Here is an 18,368-nt window from a genome sequence, read left to right as displayed (position 1 = left end):
CCAATGGAAACCATTGGTAAACAGCAGATTATATGTGCTGAAGTGAAGGGGTCACGGATAACTTTTAGCGAGGGACTCACATAAGGAGGGGAGGAAGGGATGTCCATGGGTCCTCCTGCAAAAACCACAGTAACTTGCAGATTAAACTGTGGCCCATAATGTAACTCCTCAATTAAAACTTTAGTTTTTCCTCCTCAAACCACCTTGCTATGTTTTGTTCGTGTTGCCTAGGATGTATGTGAATATAAATCTGGCCTATGAATCTTGAAAGCTGCTGCAGTCACAGCAGATGTGAACTTGGAAAGCCCGGCTGGCCCGGCCTACGGGGAGCTTTGCAATGGGGGCTGCAGCCCGAGTGCCATGTGACAAAGCCTGTGCCTTTGTTTACTCACTGGCTCAGCACACCTTGCACCAGCTGGGATCCAGGACACCTGGCCCCGCCCATGGGTGGGGGCAGATGAGCAACAATCACAGGCTGGGCCAGGCAGGGACCCCGGGACAGCCTAACAGCCTCTCCCCTCGCTGTCTTCCCTGCCAGGTGCTGGAAGATAACGGGATGCCCATGGCCGACGATCAGTATGCCCTGCTGACTGCGAAACTAGGATATAAGAAAGAAGGGATGAGTTATCTCGATTTTGCAACAGGATTTGAAGGTAGCTAACAGCCAAGTGCAAACCAGGCTCCCACCCTTGGCCCTGCCAGCTTTTCCAAGTGGGGCCACAGGGGTCTGGGGTTGAAATAGGGTGAGCAGAGATGTTGAAACGGCGTGTGTTCAAAGACTGGAAACAGACATTATTTGCTTAATTTTATCTGACTGTGTTTCGGCCTTTGTTTTTCACTCAGCAGAACTGTGAGTGTGGAATTTTGTCTGATAGAGCCGTCTGCAAACTCAGAGCACAAATGGTTTCTAAACTTCACTCCCAAGCCTGCCTTCCTCCAGTCACACCTCATGTCCTTTAAGGTTTTCCTCCTAAAAACAGATGCTGGTTGTCTGGAATTCATGACACCCATGCGTGCACGGGCCAGGCACGTATTTTCCTCCGTTTTTGCAGATAAGGACACGGAGATTCTAAAAGATTCCATGACATGCCCAAGATCACCGGCCACTGTCCCTCCCCTCTCCCCACCCCAAGTGGTGGTCAGGAAATTCATCGTGTGCAGTCCAGTCCGGGCCGGAAGCTGGGCCCCCCGTTTGCACCTGCTCCTGATTCTGTTCCCCTAGCCACACGCCAGGCAGACAGATGACCAACACCCAGAGAGCCCCTCACTTTTTGGCTGTGTGGTCCCTCACCCTCGTCTCCACTCTTACGGAGATTTAGGTGGACACATAAATCCTCTGGAAAGGCTGCAGAAATCATGCATATGTGCCAATGGAATATGCTTCTATTCTGATAAATTGTACCACAAGCTGGACGGGGCGGAGCCCGGAACTCTGCATTTTGCCATCCTCCCAAGGTTGGCCTAGGAGACAACTGGGCGATGCGGTGGGTCTCACTGGAGACACTGGGACTCCCCATAAGGAAAAAGAGAAGGTCCCATCCAATCCCCTCAGATTTCATTTGTCAATCCTAGAGGGAAAGAGGTTTTGCAACCCCTGGAAAAGCACGAGAAACTGTAGAATTTTAGAATTTTGACACTTTCTTTGGCTATATGTTTTGAAGTTTTTTGATAGAAATAAAAAGACGGAAAAGGAGCTCACATTTCTTTTTGGGAGTTCATCCAGTGTGCCAGGCGCACCCATTGCGGAGGTGAAGGATCGGGGCCCACCGTGAGCAGTCACGTGCCTGAGGCCCCAGAGCAGTGAGCCTGTTACCGAGCAGGCACCTGACACAGCAGCTGTCGGCCACACTGGCTTCCTCCCTGCCCTGGCTGTTCTTCCCCCACCTTCCCCTCCTCCTCCGTCCTCTGCCAGCGCCCCCAGCACAGGGCCAGATGCTGAGACCGGCCCGGGACAGGCATCAGGCATCGGGGGAGGTGTGACCTGCCAGGCGTAACAGGCTCAGGGGACGCCACTCCAGCCCAGGCGGAGGTGAGGCGAGGTCAGGTTCGAGACCGGACTAACGGATGCCCACAAGCTCCAGATGCGCTGCCTGCATCCATCCCGCAAACCACAGCAGTGGGGAGAAGGTGGCTGCAACGTGTGCAGAACACACGTCCAAAACCAAGTCCCAAGCTTGTGGCCTGGCTTCAGACAAGGCTGCACTTGGGTCATCACGACCTGCGGGAAATGGGTTGATGTTTAAGTAGATGTCTCAGTTTAAAGGGAGGAAGAGGGCCGGGTGCAGCAGTTAACCAGCTGGGCTTTGGATTCAGCTGTGCTGTCACGAGCTCTGTGACCCTGGGGAAGCCGAGCCTTCCTCTCCTCGGGTGTGGATGGGCTATTAATAGGTGTCCTCGTGTGTAAACCAGGCGTAAGAGGAGACTGTACCTCTGAGGGGTGTTTGGAGGGCCAGGAAGTGTAGGGGGCCGGTAGCGCAGCATCTAGCAGATAGACGGTTGGGAGGATTAATGAGTGGTGTCTGCTCACACACTCCTGTGTTTAGGACATGATTCTAGGAAACAGAGCAGGAATCCTCACTCTTTGCCTCTGAGATGGAGAGATGGACGAGACATAGTCCCTGCCCCGGAGGGAGAACGGAGAAGCCAGACGAGGGGACGTGCTGGATGGGAGCACGGCCCCCCGATAGTCTGGAAGACAAGTTCTTCTTGCGATGATGGGAGACACCAGATCAGAACAAAGTTCAGGCTGTGCTCAGTCCACAGGGTCGAATGCCTGTGTAGTGTTCTCCCAGGACTGGGGACACAAGTCAAGTGTCGAAACAGACACCAAGAGGTGTTTGCGCCCCTAATGGAAGTCTTCTGGTTTATGGCATTGTTTCAGATTCTGAAATGAATGGGCCGAAAGTGACTCCATCTCGGACTCCAGTTCTCTCAAAAGGTAGCTCGGACAGCTACTTCATAACTGCTGAGGAATGCCTGAAGCAGTTCCCGCGGAGAATGAAGGAGTCCTTCCGGGTAAAGTATGGCTCGCAGCTGCTTGGCTTCTCTGGACCCCCCGCCCCCTCCCTGTGCACATCGGTTCAGCCACCGTGGGCGTGACTCCTGGGGCCCGGGCACAGAGCGCTTCCTCCAGAGCCTGGGCCTACCTCTTCTCCCCTTCCCGGGGCGGGGGCTTATCTCCGGGTTCCCTTCCCTCCCTGAGGCCCTTCCCTGCTGGCACTTTGCTGGGTCTGCCTTCTGCCTCTCAAAAGCCTTGGAGAAGTAAGGCGACCCCCCTCACAAGAAGGGTAGGTGGGCAGGGGCATGACAGCCCAAGTTATAGCAAATTTAGGATCCTTTCAGCCATTCCTTCCGCTCCATTTCTGCACTCACCAGACAGGCATCACGTACTTACGAGATGCTGGGATCTCTGCTACAAGCTGGGCGTGAAGGATGAGAGGCCTGCTCGGGGAGCTCCATCCAGCCCAAGACACAGACAGTCAGCTGACAATTCAGACACATCATGACTGGCTGTCCAGCAGAGGGACCAGTGGTGTGCTATGGGGGCACAGGGACAAAAACCATTAAGGAGGGCTTCCTGGAAGAGGTTACTGCTGAACCACATCTTAAACCCTCTGCATGTGCTGACCAGAAAAAGAAGGGAGCAAACCTTAGAAGAGGGGGCTTGCTCAAGGGGGTGGCAGCAGGGCATGGACTTTGGTGGAAAGCTCACACAGCTCTGTATGACCAAGGTGTGGGTTGCATGTGGATGCTGTAACGGGTAAGACAGGAGAAAGAGCAGCCATTCAAACACAGAGGCAGATGCAGAATGACCTCAAGTGTTTTTGTGTTAAGAAGTAAAAGAGGGTCATTAAAGTGGGAAGGAAGATCAATTTGATGAGCTGACCACATTAGCTACAAAATGAGGTAGAGGGCACAAGGGAGCTAATAGTGTCCTGACCAGGGCACGGAGACCCCAGGGTGAGCAGGAGCAAACACCTGGATAGGCAAGGATGGGGTGAATCCGGGGGAGGAGAAGTGGGGAGTGCCCAGGGGGAGGAACCAGCCCCCAGGGGTGGGGCAGCTCCAGTTTGCTGTGCTCTGAAACATCTTCCCCACACTGGCTGCCAATTGGAGATCCATTTTGCTTACTGAGCTCCCATTTTAAAATGGATAAACTTACGATGACTCTCTGGCTGGGATTTGCATGATGGTTCTGACTTTGACTATTCTGTCCAGCCATCAGACCATGCGTCCTAATTCTCAGTTTGAAAAAATACAGTCACCATGAGCAGACATGGAGAGGGTTGGTCCTCACTATTTAATTTGATGTGATGCCCAGTTGAGAAGAGCAGGGTGCAGGCAGAGGTCTTTTAGTGGGTGGAGTGCCTGGCTCTGAGGAAGGAAAGCCTGGTGGGGTGGGGGTGGGAGAGGGCAGAAGTGGGAGCAGGGGTGCGGGGAGCACAGTCCCTCTGTCCCTCTGTGCAAGGAGAGGGGGCTGGAGTGGCCACCGGCCGCTGTTGCCTTTTCCTGCCACCTCATCCATCGCAACCCAGACCCCTCGTCTTGGCCCCTCCCCCCCCTTTCCTCCTCCGACCTTTCCCAGTGGGACGCTGGGGAAGGTTAGCTTCCTGCTGGCAGGAAGGTAGGAATTAGCTTCCTACCTTTATTACAGTGCACCTTGGTTCCAACACACATACGTCCCTTGTTTCCAAAGATGGTCATTATTCTAAATAATTAAATCATGAACTGATTGAATAAACATTCACCAACACCCACTCTAGCCTGCAAAGCACTTACGACCTGGTGGGTGAGACAGAGACGTGCACCCCTAATTGCCAGGTTCGCATGGTGCAGCCCAGGATGCGGGACACCCGGGTTCCCTGCAGGGCTGTAAACGGGGCAAAGCGTGGGTCTTGACTTTTGAGTGGGAAGGTACAGTCACTTTATTTACTTTATTGGGTCCGTGTTCGTGAGAAATTCTTGACTATCTCTCTCCATCAATAATGACAAAACGGTTTTATATTAGTTGAAAATGCCTTTGTTGCTGCTGCTGCTGCTGTTGGCCCAGTAATTTTGTAGCCATGTGAGTCCATCTCAGCACAGTTAGGTTTACGGAGTTAGTCTTGCCCTCACAGCCCAGGCCAAGCAAAGTCCAGAAACAGCTGAAGGAAATTATTCTTTGTGACCAAACAAGGGACATCTGTCTCCTTGACTCTGAGGAGGGCAGACACAGACACTCCCTGGGTGGGCTGGGGACATGACCTGGGGACAGGTGCCCGTGGGCGTTCCTTCAGCCTCACCCTCTGGACCGTGTCTGTGCAGGTTCAGGCACGTGTGCATGGATTCATGTATATTTCTAAATACAAAGAAGGTCAAAAAAACCCCCACACAAATAGGACCATTCTCTGCATACACTTCTGTGACTGCAGTTTTCCTTCACAGTCTGTCTTGGACACCTGGCCCTGCAAGGTGGTCCCAGCAAACAGCTCTGGTCAGAGCGTCCCCTTTCTCTAGGATGAGCCCCCATCCTGCCTCAGCCCCGGCTCTACGCCGGCCAGGCTCTCCTCTCTAGCCGCATCTCCACCCCTCTCCTCCTCCCATCACATCACCAGTGCTCTTCCTCCCCTTCCTGTCTTTGTCTGGGTTGTCACTCCTCCCTCCGTGACCAGCTAACTCCTACATAAGCCCAGGACTTTCTTAAGTCCTCTTGGTCCTTTGGTTTGGTCCTTTTTCTGGCCCTTCACGTCTGCGGGGAGATATGGGCTGCCCAACCTCTCCCAGCATGCGGTGCGTGTGGATGTGTGATTCCATGAGACGTTAAGGCCCCAGTTGTTCCTGAATCATTCACCGCAATAACACAACTGACTGCCACGGTGCCTGCCACGCAATAGGTAATCAGCGTGTGTTTGTCGAATGAATAAAAGACTTCACTTTACATGCCAGGCAGTGAACTGGCAGGTTTACATACCTGGCCACAGTTGGTTTACTTCCCACATCCACCCTACCAGGTAGGCATTAGTGTTTCCATTTTATAGATGAAGAAACTGAGGGTCAGAGATGGGGTGAAACTTAAAAAGCCACGTATCTAGTAAGTGTCATGGCCAGGAATTGAAATAACATTTGATTGACTCCAATAAAATCAGGAGACTTCATGCTGGGAAGTCAAAGACTAAGATTCAGGGAATGATTAAAGTTTTAAATTTGTGAAGGTTGTAAATATGGGTTCCCATGGCATCCAGGTTGTCCCTGTGGTCCGGCGGCTCCCGTTGCACGAGGGCACTTCGTTCCCACCTCTGTGGCTGCATGTATCACACTGACTTGCTGTAATCTGCTCACACGTCTTTCTTCCCAACTGGACTGAGGACCTTGATGTCAGGGACCAGGTTTTAGTTATCAGGGTGTCCCTGTGCCTCACAGAGCGCCGGCCAGGAGCTACATACTGCCTCCTTCACACGCAGCAGCCTTGCTCTGTGGATGTTTCCTATGCCGCGCTCTCAGGGCTGGAGCTGTAACGAGGAGCAGATCAGAGCCCAGGCCTCATGCCTACCTTCTAGGTGTGCAGCGAGCAGGAACATACGAATCTCCAGAATGTCAGCTGGCGATAAGTGACAGGCCAGAGATGCATCGGGGTGGTGCACTTTAAGTCAGGTCCACGGGGTTCAGTGCAGTGATTGCACACGTTAGGGGCTGAATAATTTTTGGTGAATGAATAGATGAGTGAATGCAGATAGATCTTTCCACAAAATCTCAAAAGGTTTTAACTAGACACTCGAGTCCCAGCAGGTCTTGCTTTAGGTTGTAAGTGACTTCTGGGGGTGGGGGCGGTCCTGGGACCTGGAGGTCCAGGCGGGGCTTCCAAAGTAGCCAGACAGACCCCTGGGTGGGGCTGCATCGGTGCTGGTGGGACCAGGGCGCTGGGACCACAGCAGCAACTCTTCAAGCCTGAGACACGGGAAGCACGCATGGGGAAAGCAAGGAAACTGACCCAGACATGGTTCAAATCCTGCTTCAAATCCGACTGCCGGGCACTCGCTCAGGCAACAGTAATGACCTCAGGCAACAGTAATAGTAACAAACAACATTTTAGAGCGCTTGCGGAGATTTGGCCAGGTGCCTCCTAAGTGCTTTGCCTCGGTAGCATATTCAGTCCTCACAACCACCCCAGAAGGCAGGGACTCCCCGTGTTACAGACCAGAAGCCCGTTGCAGTTAAATAGCTTGCCCTCCATAACTCTAAGTGCCAGCAGAGCTGGGGTTTGACCCTAAGCAGCCTGCCTCCAGGGTGTGCCCTGAGCCGTGCAGCCCAGCCCCAGGCAGGTTCCCTGCAGGCCTGTTTCTCCATCTGCAGGAGGAGCACCATCATGCAGTCAGACCTCCCTGACGCAGAGGCGGACCCCCGGCAGGTGGGGCCCCCGCACTGGCGACAAACCAGGGCTGGCCTCCGGCGGGCTCCTCAGGGTGCATTCAGCACGGCAGCTGTTTTCCTGTAGACAGAAGTTGCCAAACATGGTGAAAGTTGTGTAAAAGCATCGAGAGCGGGATTTTTGATTATATTGGAAAGTTTCAGCGTATTCTTCCTTCCTTCTGGTAGCACAAGCTGAGGGAGCAGAAGGGAAAGAAAAGCCTTTCTTGTCCCTTTTCCTGAACTCTTTGCATTAAACGAGGGCACCTGAGAACAGAGCTCGTAATTTTGGGGGAAAGCAAACATGGCAAGGCTGTTCCTGGAGCAGTGTCATCTCCAAAAAGCCACAGTGGAAACACTGCCCCGTCCTCATGTGGGGGGTGAGTCCACGCGCAGGGGCACGTTTGTCATCAGGCTCAGGGGACAGGCTCTGACGCGTGCGTCTCGTCCTCAGAACCCCTACTCGGCCTTCTTTAAGATCGACACCGACAGGGACGGCATCGTCAGCATGCGTGACCTCCGCCGGCTGCTGCTGCACCTGCTCCTCAACCTGAAGGACGAGGAGTTCGAGCGCTTCCTGGGCCTCCTCAGCTTGAGGCTCAGCGCCACCTTAAACTTCCGGGAGTTTCGCAACTTGTGTGAGAAGAGACCCTTCCGAGAAGAGGATGACGCACCTCAGAGACTCATCAGGTGAGAGGGCAGCACCAGTAGGCGGCTCCTCTGTGTCTGCAGAGGGGCGCAGAGGGTGCAGTTGCCTCCCAGGCGCTGTTTATTTTGTCTTTTCCATAATTCAAGGGGAAACACATTCAGGAGTATGCATTCGGTGTAGAAAGCCTAGAAAATACAGAAACAGGTTGGAAGATACCCCTGACCTAACCACCTGTGAGTGTCAGTTTTCTGTCTCACTGTGTATCATCCCCTTTTTTTTTCTTTTTTTGGAGGGCAGATAATTAAGTTTATTTATTGATTTTTTCCAGGGGAGGTACTGGGGGTTGAACCCTGGACCTTGTGCATGCTAGGCATGCACTCCACCACTGAGCTATGCCTTCCCCATCAGTCTGTTTTCTTTGCTCATAGATATATACATGTACTTCGATGTTTTTGTCTTTGTGAACCTTGGGTCAGAGTTGTACGTGTGTTGCTCAGTCTTCCAGGACCTCTTGGCACACTGCCCTCTGAGCCGGGGCTCTTTCACAGGCACCCACTGAGGGCTGTGCATGGGTGCCTGTCAAGGGAACACATGATCTTCCTCCAGGCACCAAACACTTAACCTGGGGGAACTGGGGACCCACAGAACACTGTATGGTAATTGATGGAAACTGAGTGTCATTTCAGTCTGTTTTCTATGCACAGCAATACATACATGTACTTGTATATTTTTCTTTTGTAAATCTGGAATCAGCAGTGCCAGCTGCTTTGGGAGATTCAGGGACCCCTTTCAGCCCCTTCCCAGGCAGTACCCCATCTCCCAGACCCCTGGCCACCTCCTGCCAGCCTCATTGATGCAGGACTCTGCGTCCAGCGGAGCTGTGACTCTGTGTGTCTCTTTGGCCTCTCTCAGTAAGAGCATCCGTTCCTTGACGCAGTAACGGGGCCGCCATCTAACCTGGTATCTGTCACATGGGCTCCCCATTGAGATTTGTTGACATATGTGAGCCGCTCTCTTGCTGATTAGTATAAGCACACTATACTAATATTAATACTAATATTTTTTGGAACATCACCATCCCCTGTGATAGCACTGGGTGTGTTTTCTGCTACAGTGATACAGCGCGGTAGCGACATTCACTGGGGCATTCTGCCCTTGAGGCACTTCCAACCCTCCGAGGCTGCAGGCCAGCGCCCCTCCCACCAGGCAAGTGCAGCCCCCTGGAGGGGGAGCCCCCAGAAGCCCCTGTCACTGGGCCAGACTGTGTGACACTTGGCTGGGCTTCAGGGGCCCTCTGATCCTGCACTTTAATTTTTCCCTCTGAATTTGCTGGTTTTATTTTGTCTATACTTAAAAGAAAAAGCCAGCAAGAAAGAAAAGGACTGTAGTCTCCAAATGAAACGATCATACAACACGTGAGTGGGACACCTGCTTCCAATTGCTCACGTTCTGAGGAGCTTTAGTAAGAGACGTGATTGCTTAACATTAAAACAAACAAAAAAATCCTTCAGAAAGAATTTTTTGGAGAATGTATGCAGAATGAACATGGAAAATTTCAACACAAAGTGCAATCTTCCATTCAAATGACTCAGCCTTCTTATATGTATTCATTTGTTTGCTCATCGAACATTTACTGAGGGTCTGGATGGTGCCCCCTGACTCGGTGGTACAAGGATGATAAGACGACCACGCCCTTTGAGAGGTCGGGGCAGAAACAAAAATAAAGAGCCACATTGAGACACAGGGATGTCTGAAGTGCCGCAGGGAGGGGAGAGGCGGAGCCTGCTTGAGGCGCACAAGAAAAGTGGAACATTTCAGCTGGACCTTGAGGTGGGAGTGGGAGTTTGCACGTGCAGGTTACGAGACGGTGGTTCAAGGCCAGTGAAGAGCATTTGCAAAACCACGGGGCGGGAGTGTGGGACTCACTCAGGAAGTGGGCGGAGCATGCAGGCGCAGAAGCGCATGCGCAGGGGAGAGGCGGTGCGCGCGCGGAGGGACGCGGGACCGCTGTGACCCCGCTGAGTGCCGGGCTAAGGCGTTCATCCTCTGTCGGTGGGCTGGAGAAGATTTTATACGCGGAGGCTCACTTCCTTCAGCAGCCCCAGAGGAGAGGATGGACGTCGAGGAAGCGAGCAGGATCCCAGAGAGACTCAGCTTGGGCTCCAAGGGTCCGGTGGAGACAGAGCTCTGAGACCCCAGCGAAGGCGCTGCCTCAGAGCCACGCCTCCCCAGGGCCCCACGCCAAACGTGTGCTTTGTGAGGATGTGTCTTTTAATACCCAGCAGCCCTTCAAGGAGGCATTTCTCCTTGACTTTGCAGACGAAGGAATGGGGTCTAGAGAAGAGTTAAAGTCTCGTCCAGAGGGACCCAGGTGATGGGTGGTGGGGCAGAGATGGACCCCAGGACGCCTGCTGGGAGGGGCCGCTTTCTCTGCATGGAGAGCTCGACTTCTCACCCTCCCCAACCTCACTTTTCTCCACCAGCCACACCTGGACGCCATCCCTTTCTGGAAGCCATCCTGCCCTCTCAGCTGGGCCCCTCTGGGCCCTCGTTTTCCACTCACGTCATCAAAACGCAATACTTTTGAAAACTTTGAAGGTTTATACGTTTGCTGAAGAGAGAGAGACCATCTTGTTTGCATCATAACTACAAAGCATCTTTGTCTTTAGATGTATAAATACCAGTTAGAATGATTGGTCCAATGGCCTGTTTCGTTTACGTCATCTGTTCCCTTCCGGTCGATTCCCTTGTTTAAAACATTCGGGCCTCATCCATTGATTTCCTGACAGCCCTCATCAAGTACATTTTTGTTCATGTACATCATAAAAGATGAAAGAGTACTGTCGAGGGTCCTTTTAGCAAAATCAGATGGTCTAGTTGTCACAAAACAGTGTATGATCAAGTCCCTCCTGATGAATGACTAACTGAATGAAAGTAACATGTTTCCCTATTGTTCTTAGACGTATGTCATTCACTCATCAAGGGATTTGTCTTAATCGTCCTCTGGTTAGTCTAATAATTGTGAAATGTCTCGTCTCTCAGTGTTCTTCCTTTGCCATTTGGACACGAGATAAGAATTCTGAATTTTCCACTACGTTCAGTGAGTCTAACGTCCGACTGCAAGGATGGTGTCACTGTCTTCTGTTACACCTTCTTGAAAGATGCTGTGACACTCTGGACGGTGCAATCAGAAAACTGAAGGGTGACGTATTGGCGGTTCATTTCAATATCGTATCATCCTGCTAGGAGATTCCATCATTTTTAATTTCCTTCTTACTCTTTCAGTCTCTTTTTTTTTCAGCATAACTGGAAATAATTCACGAGTAATGACTATTTCTTAGGATAATGAAATAGATCTAGTAAATTAAAATCAAGAGCACTAAGACCCCATGATGTATCATTATCTAAGAGGGTTCAGTGGACCCATTAGACAATTGCAAGATAGAATGAGTTTTATTTCATAAAGAAAATAAATACATTTTTGTTGTTTTTTTGGAAGACCTCTAGGAAAGAATAAAAGTCAGGAATGCCACTCTCTATTTTCTGGATCATGCAGAATTGTTATCTCTTCCTTAAATGTTTGATAGAATTCACCAATGAAATGATCAGACCCTGGAGTTTCCTTTGTCAGAAGGATTTTAAGTATAAATCTAATTAATTTAATAGTTGCAGGATCATTCAAGGTTTCTGTTCCTTCCTGAATGAATTTCTATTCTATTCCTGAATGAGTTTTATTAGTTTGTGTCTTTTAAGATACTGATCCATTTTTGTCTAAGTTGTTAAATTCATGGGGATGAAGTTGGCCATAGTATTCCCTTACTGTTCCTTTAATATCTGTGGGGTCTTTAGCAATATCCTTTCTTTCATTTCTGATATTGGTAGTTGATGTCTTCTCTCCTTTTTTGATTGATGTAACTAAAGGTTTATTAATTTTAATTTTAATTAATTAATTTTAAAACCATGCTATTTGTTTCATCAGTTTTTTCCTATTGTTTCAATTTCATTGATCTCTCTTCTTTGTTATTTCCTGCTTTCTTCTTGCTTTGAGTATAAGTTGATCCTTGAACAACACAGAGTTAGGGGCACTGACGCCCTGCACAGTTGAAAATCCGTGTATAAATTTTGACTCTCCCCAAAACTTAATTACTGATAGTTTACTGTTAACTGGAAGCCTTACTGATAACATAAAATCAGTTAACACGTATTTTGTATGTTATATGTATTATGTACTATATTCTTACAATAAAGCAAGCTAGAGAAAAGAAAACGTTACTAAGAAAATCATAAGAGAGTGAAAATACATTTTCAGTACTGTACTGTATTTATCGATACTGTAAGTTCCCATTGTCTTTGTACGAGATGAATCATCTGTCAGTTTCCGTAGCCATATTGTCTTATACAACACAAAACGCTGTTGGTGATATGTGTGCTACTAACACTGGACATCAGAAATGAAAAGGTTATGTGAAAAAAGAAATTCATATTTGTTTTCAGGTGTAATGATTCATGCACTGATAACAAAGAAGCTCAGTACGATTGCCATATGGTCGCCTAGTGTAATCGATTCAGTTGCTTCATGGCAGCCTTGCTGACAAGCTAGTGAAAAAATCATTATAAAATTTTCATGGCAGTCAGCATTAAAGTCATATTCATCATACAGGATTGGAAACATTGTTACTTTGAAGAAAACACTTACCTGTATTGATAGGCTGATACACAGTTTCTCCAATTGAGGGCTGCATACTGTACAGTAATGTAATTCTTTGAAAGAAAAGTTATAAAACAGTAAGAAAACTAACACATTATTAATTTTTTAAATGTTTTATTTATTTACCATTGTATTATTTAATTATTTTATTTTGATGGGGCTGGGAGAGGTAATTAGGTTTATTTTTAGAGGAGGTACTGAGGATTGAACCCAGGACCTCCTGCATGCTAAGCACACACTCTACTGCTTGAGCTATACCCTCCCTGACTAACTTTATATTAAATACCACTCCCTTTATGCCCGTGTAAGGATAGACCAGTATCTATGTATATTTTATGCACTCATGACACACCTTTTTCTTAATTTTTAAAATATTTCTGGACTATGCAATCCATCTGTGAGTTTTTTCAAATTGCTACAAATCTCCAAAAAAATTTTCCAGTATATTTATTGAAAAAAATCAGCAAATTTGAACCCATACAGTCCAAACCTGTGTTGTGCAAGGGTCAACTATAGTTTGCTCTTTGTTTTAATTTTCTTAGGCTGGAAACTCAGATTGTTTTATTTGAGAGCTGTCTTTTCTAATATAATCCCTTAATGCTGTCAGTTTCCTTGTAGGCCCTGATTTAGCTGCATTTCACAAATTTGGATACTTTGTAGTTTTTTTTTTCATTCAGTTCAAAATATTTCCTTATTTCCTTTTAGACTTCCTTTTAAAACCATGGATTATTTAGAAGTATGCTTTTAAATTTCAAAGTATTTCCATGGTTTCCAATGATCTTTCTGTTACTGATTTCTAGTTTAATTCTGTTAAGTTTAGACAACATACTTTGTATGATTTTATTTCTTTTAAATTTGTTTATGTTTGTTTTATGACCCTAGAAATGGTCTATCTTGGTGAATATTCCATGTATACTTGAAAAGAATTTGTATTTGGCTGTTGTTAGGTGGAATGTTCTATAAATGTCAATAAGATCAAGTTGGTTGATAGTGTTCAGGTCTTGGAGATTGTTGTTTATTTTCTGTCTGTTTGTTCCATCAGTTACTAAGATGGGACTGTTGAAGTCTCCCAGTTATTTTGTATTTGTCATATTTCCCCTTACACATCTATCAACTTTTGCTTTATGTATTTTGAAATTCTGAGAAAAATCGTGTGTTTGTATTTACCATTTATGCTTCTCTCCCTTTATTTCTGAAGTTCCAAGTTTCTCTTGGCTGTCATTTTCCTTCCCCTGAAGAACTTCCTTTAGCTTGTCTTTTAGAGAAGGTCCACTGGAGACAAATTGCCTTAATTTCCTTCATTAAGAATATCTTCATTGCTCCTTCATTCCTATCAGATTTTATTTTATTTTATTTTATTTTATTTTATTTTATTTTATTTATTTATTTATTTATTTATTTATTTATTTATTTATTTATTTATTTATTTTGCTGGATAGAGAATTCTGGGTTGACAGTTCTTTTGTTAATCACTTTTCAGATGTTGTTCCATTGTCTTCTGGCCTCCACGGTGTGTGGTGAGATATCTGCAGTCATTCAAATGGTAATTCCCCTGTATGCAATGTGTCATTTTTCTCAGGTTGCTTTCAAGATATTTTACCTTTGGTTTTCAGTAGTTTTCATTGTGTTTTGAGCATGATTTTCTTTGAGTTTATGTTTTTGAGGTTTGCTGAACTTCTTGAATATGTAAAGTTGTGTTTTTTCACCAAGTTTGGGCAGGTTTAAGCTATTATTTCCTCAAGTTTTAAAATTTTTTCTATACCCATCTTTTTCTCTTCTTTTGTGCTCCAATGATATGAATGTTTGACCTTTATCTTTGTATCACAGGTCTCCATATCATAGTCCCTGGGGATATTTTTTTTTCTGTTGATCAGATTAGATAATTTCTAGTCATCTGTTCTCAAGCTCACTGACTCACTCCTCTGTCATCTCCATTCTGCCATTGAGCCAATCCAGTGAAAATTTTATTTCAGTTGTTGTATTTTCCATTTTCTAAAGGTTCCACTTGGTTCTTGTTTAAACGATTTCTTTGCTCAAAACTTGTCTTTTCCGTTTATTTCAAGGATGTTTACTCTTGTGTTATGGTCATAACAGCAGCTTTAAAATATGATCATTTCAACATCTGGGTTATCTTGGAAGTGGTGCCTGTTGTCTTTTATCTTGAAAAATGTTGAGATTTTCCTGGATCTGGGTATTCTGAGTTTTTGGACGGTATCGTGGGCAGCTTTAATATTGTATTATGACATGCTGGTTCTGTTAAAATCCTTGGTAGTGTGTTGATTTATTTATTTACTTTTAAAGCAGCAGTCAGTCCAGTTAGTTTCAGAACGCAAGTCCCGCCCTGCCTCCTGCGGTTTCCATGTCAGTTTAGCGTTCGAAGCCGTTGTCGCCCTGTCAGGTCAGCCCACGGGTGCCGCACCCAGGAGCCCGTCTTAACTGCTCTGTAGTCAAGTTCTCAAAGCGTTCGCTGTGCTGCTTTGGGTTAGCTTCACATACGCGCACGTCAGAGGTGCCCCTGGAGCTTCCCTTATGCATCTGGGCATCCCTTTTTCGGGCTCTCTCCTCTCTGTGATTTCTCCCCACACATTCCAGCACCCAGGAGCGCCCTGGTTTTGGTCTTCTGGTTGAAAAATCCTAGGTCTTAGTCTATCTGTGCTGTTGAGTGCTTCTCATGACTGGGTCCACCTCCCGGGCAACACAGTGAAAGAAAAAAAGAGAGAGAGAAAATAATGGGGATTCCTCCAAGCCACCTTGAACACAGGGACCCCTTTTACCATTTCCTCTGATTAGAGAGAAGAATCCCAGCTTTGGGCACTGACTGGGCCAATGCCATTGCTGGCACCATCATAGAAGTGCAGTTTTGTAACTGGGCTTCCCTCAGATCGGGAATTGGGCAATAAAAAGAGACAAAATGGGGGACCCCTCAATACTCTTTGTACTTCAGGGTCTCACCTGTGTAGATCTTTGGTCAGAAGCGTAGGCTTTCTTTGGGGTCTTTTTCTGTCACATCCACTGCACAGTTCCAGAATTAGGACTGCCCTTAAGCAGTCCTTAAGCTGTGAATATGGGAGGAAAAAACCCAGTGAAACTCATCACTGTGTAAGTCATTCTTCAGCTTTTGACTTCCCTCTCCATCATCCTCCTGTTACTCACTGTTTAGTGTCCTCGGAGAGTCACTCTTTGTATCCTCTCTGGAGTTTTTGGAAGTAATCAGCACAAGAGAGAGGATGAACTTGGCCCACTCCACCTTAACTGGGACCCGAAAGCACATCTCAGGACTCTTGCCCTGCCTGGAATACTGTTCCCCAAGATCACACAGCACCTCTGCATCATGCATGTCTCAGGGAATCGCTCTCTGGCCTTCTTAGCCAAAGTGCCCCCAACCCTGCCTTGGTTCTTCACTCTTGGTCACATTCAGTATCTGAAGTTGTTTGATCTGCTTATTTTTCATGTGTTCACTGCACGTTCCCACCATCACAGGATGAGCTCCTTGAGGACGTGGGTTCTGTCCGCCTTGCTCATCACTGTGGTTGTAGGACCTGGAGCAGCACACAGTAAGAGTTCACGTGTGTCTGTGACTGACAGACTGGCTGGTGGGAAGGCTGGATCTTGTCAATCTCTAAAGAGGCAGGCAATAGGAGAGGAAATAAGTAGCTTCTGGAAAAGGCCATAGAAAACCCTTCTGATCTCTCTAGAGGAGACAAGGATGTGAAATGGGATGGGGGGGAATGAATGGGAAATGGGAAATCAGTAGAAGTCCCTGATTTGAGCATGGGCCACTAAGGAAACTAATCATGCCTTATGGCTGAGAGAAGATGTGGGGTTGAGGATACATGTTTGGATAGTGAGATCAGTTTGATAGCGAGTTGACTTTGTAGAGACAGAACATGCCTCTCAGGACCGCCATCCTCTTAGGGGAAGTCCAGGTGAGTCCTCTGGGTACAGGTGGATTTAGGAGGACCCTGACAGTGAAGGCAGGGAACTGCGCATCATTAGGATCTACAGTCCTTTAAGGCAGTAGTTGTGACTGTGCAACATCATCCTCCCAACCCTCCAAAGCCTTAGTGGTAAAGGAGCAGTAGAGGAGGAGACGCTTGATCTTTGGATCCCTTTCCACTCTCGAAATTCCATGATTCTGTGAGGTCCAGTAGGCAGTTGGAGAGAGATGGAATGGAGGAGCAGGTGAGGTTACCGTGCTGGTGGTACAGAGGTGTGGTAAGCAGCGTCGGGATGGGAGCTGGGGACATGAGAAGGGTAACCTCTCAGGAGAGTTAGTAAACTTTGGGTGGGAGGAGAAACGAGGAGTCGTCGAGGGTGGGGGGAAGGCAGAGCGGGAGAGCCTCACTAACTCGGGGTGCACGTTTGCCCGGCCCTGGGGAGGGTGTTCCCACCCAGGGTGTCATTTAAACTGCAGCGTCACAAAGGCGACTGGAGAAGACAGAGATGGTTAACAGGGTCACATGTAGCAGAGTAGTCAACAAAACCCCCCAAGACGGAAGCCCCTGGTGAATCTCAAGAGGGGGGAGGCTCAATCAGGGGAGGTGTGCCAGCCACAGTTCACCTGGGTCCCCCACAGGCTGTCACCTGCCTGGGGAGGAAACGGAAGCAGGCACGACCCCATCTGGTCCACGTCAGCAGCAGCATGGGAAGAGGGAGGAGACCCTGCCCAGTCTGCAGCGCGTCCTCAGCCCCTGCCCACTGAGGAAATACGAGAATTTTTGTTTGCCAAACCACAGTTCATGTAATTCACCAAGGAAGCGTTGCTCTGAACAAGACCCTTTCTACGTGACACATGGGTCAACAGCACAGTGCGGGTTTCTGGGGTCAGGAGAGCCACCACGTTCTCAGTGACCAGGGGGTACTGAGCTCTGTCGGTCATCAGGGAATCTGAGGGGTGTCCAGGATCGCTGTCTGAGAGCCCCACCGTTTCTCAGAAGGGATGTGAAGGAGGAGGCCCATGAAGAGCAGCTGTTACCTCCTGATCGGTTGGTTCTGGTTGCTGTCCTGGGCTTGCTGTCTGCTTTAACTGAGGGGTGGCGGAGGAATGTCCTCCGGCAGGCGGAGGCGGCAGGCTTCACCCTCCAGGGCTGCACAGTGCCTGACGCTCTGTCGGCACTCAGGCAAGACTGCGTTTGTTGAACTGAAATAGAAACATAAACTGAGAAGATCCTCAGCGCGTAAGAACCAAAGGCGGCCTCACCTCCGTGAAATGTACCGTCTAACGGATCCTTTCCTCCGAGGAGTGAAGTTAGAGGGGGGTGGGTACAGAACTGGAGATTCAGGTGGAATGCAAATGGTAGTGAGAAAGGCTGGCCTCTGGCATCGGAGGGCCCCGAGTTTGAGGGCCAGGACCCCTGGTACTGACAGTGCAGTTTTGGCTGCCTACCTAACCTCTCTAAACCACAGCGCCCCTTTTGCAAAGTGGGGGAGCAATGCCAGCGTTGCTATGAAAACTCAGATCCTTCATGGCAGGTGACCGACAGTTGCAGCCTGACGGGTCACGGAGCTCACGGGGGCCATGAACCCACACAGGGCTCCCCACCCAGTGTCACACACACAGGGTCAGATGCAAAGCATCACGTCTTGGGGATCACGTAAGCCCTTGACCGCCGTGGTCTGGAACACACA

The 18,368-nt window shown here is 48.3% G+C and overlaps 1 protein-coding gene and 1 long non-coding RNA gene across 10 annotated transcripts in view; both read left to right on the top strand.

The window, feature by feature from the left end:
- Nucleotides 1–18,368, top strand: part of EFCAB6 (EF-hand calcium binding domain 6) — a 208,676-nt gene that overhangs the window by 128,063 nt on the left and 62,245 nt on the right. For all 9 annotated transcript variants that reach the window (XM_072973643.1, XM_072973647.1, XM_072973644.1 and 6 more), the window contains 3 exons: nucleotides 539–653; nucleotides 2,882–3,015; nucleotides 7,838–8,073. In XM_072973643.1, coding sequence (XP_072829744.1) covers nucleotides 539–653; nucleotides 2,882–3,015; nucleotides 7,838–8,073 — 485 coding nt within the window. The remainder of the gene's footprint in view (nucleotides 1–538; nucleotides 654–2,881; nucleotides 3,016–7,837; nucleotides 8,074–18,368) is intronic.
- On the top strand, nucleotides 10,038–10,725 carry LOC140700523 (uncharacterized). Its single transcript, XR_012078934.1, has 2 exons — nucleotides 10,038–10,403; nucleotides 10,516–10,725. It is a non-coding gene; the product is annotated as an uncharacterized lncRNA (long non-coding RNA).

The sequence above is a fragment of the Vicugna pacos genome, chromosome 12 (genome assembly GCF_048564905.1).
Source record: "Vicugna pacos chromosome 12, VicPac4, whole genome shotgun sequence".
In the NCBI taxonomy this organism is placed as follows: Eukaryota; Metazoa; Chordata; class Mammalia; order Artiodactyla; family Camelidae; genus Vicugna; species Vicugna pacos.
This window is presented reverse-complemented; position numbering and strand designations above follow the sequence as displayed.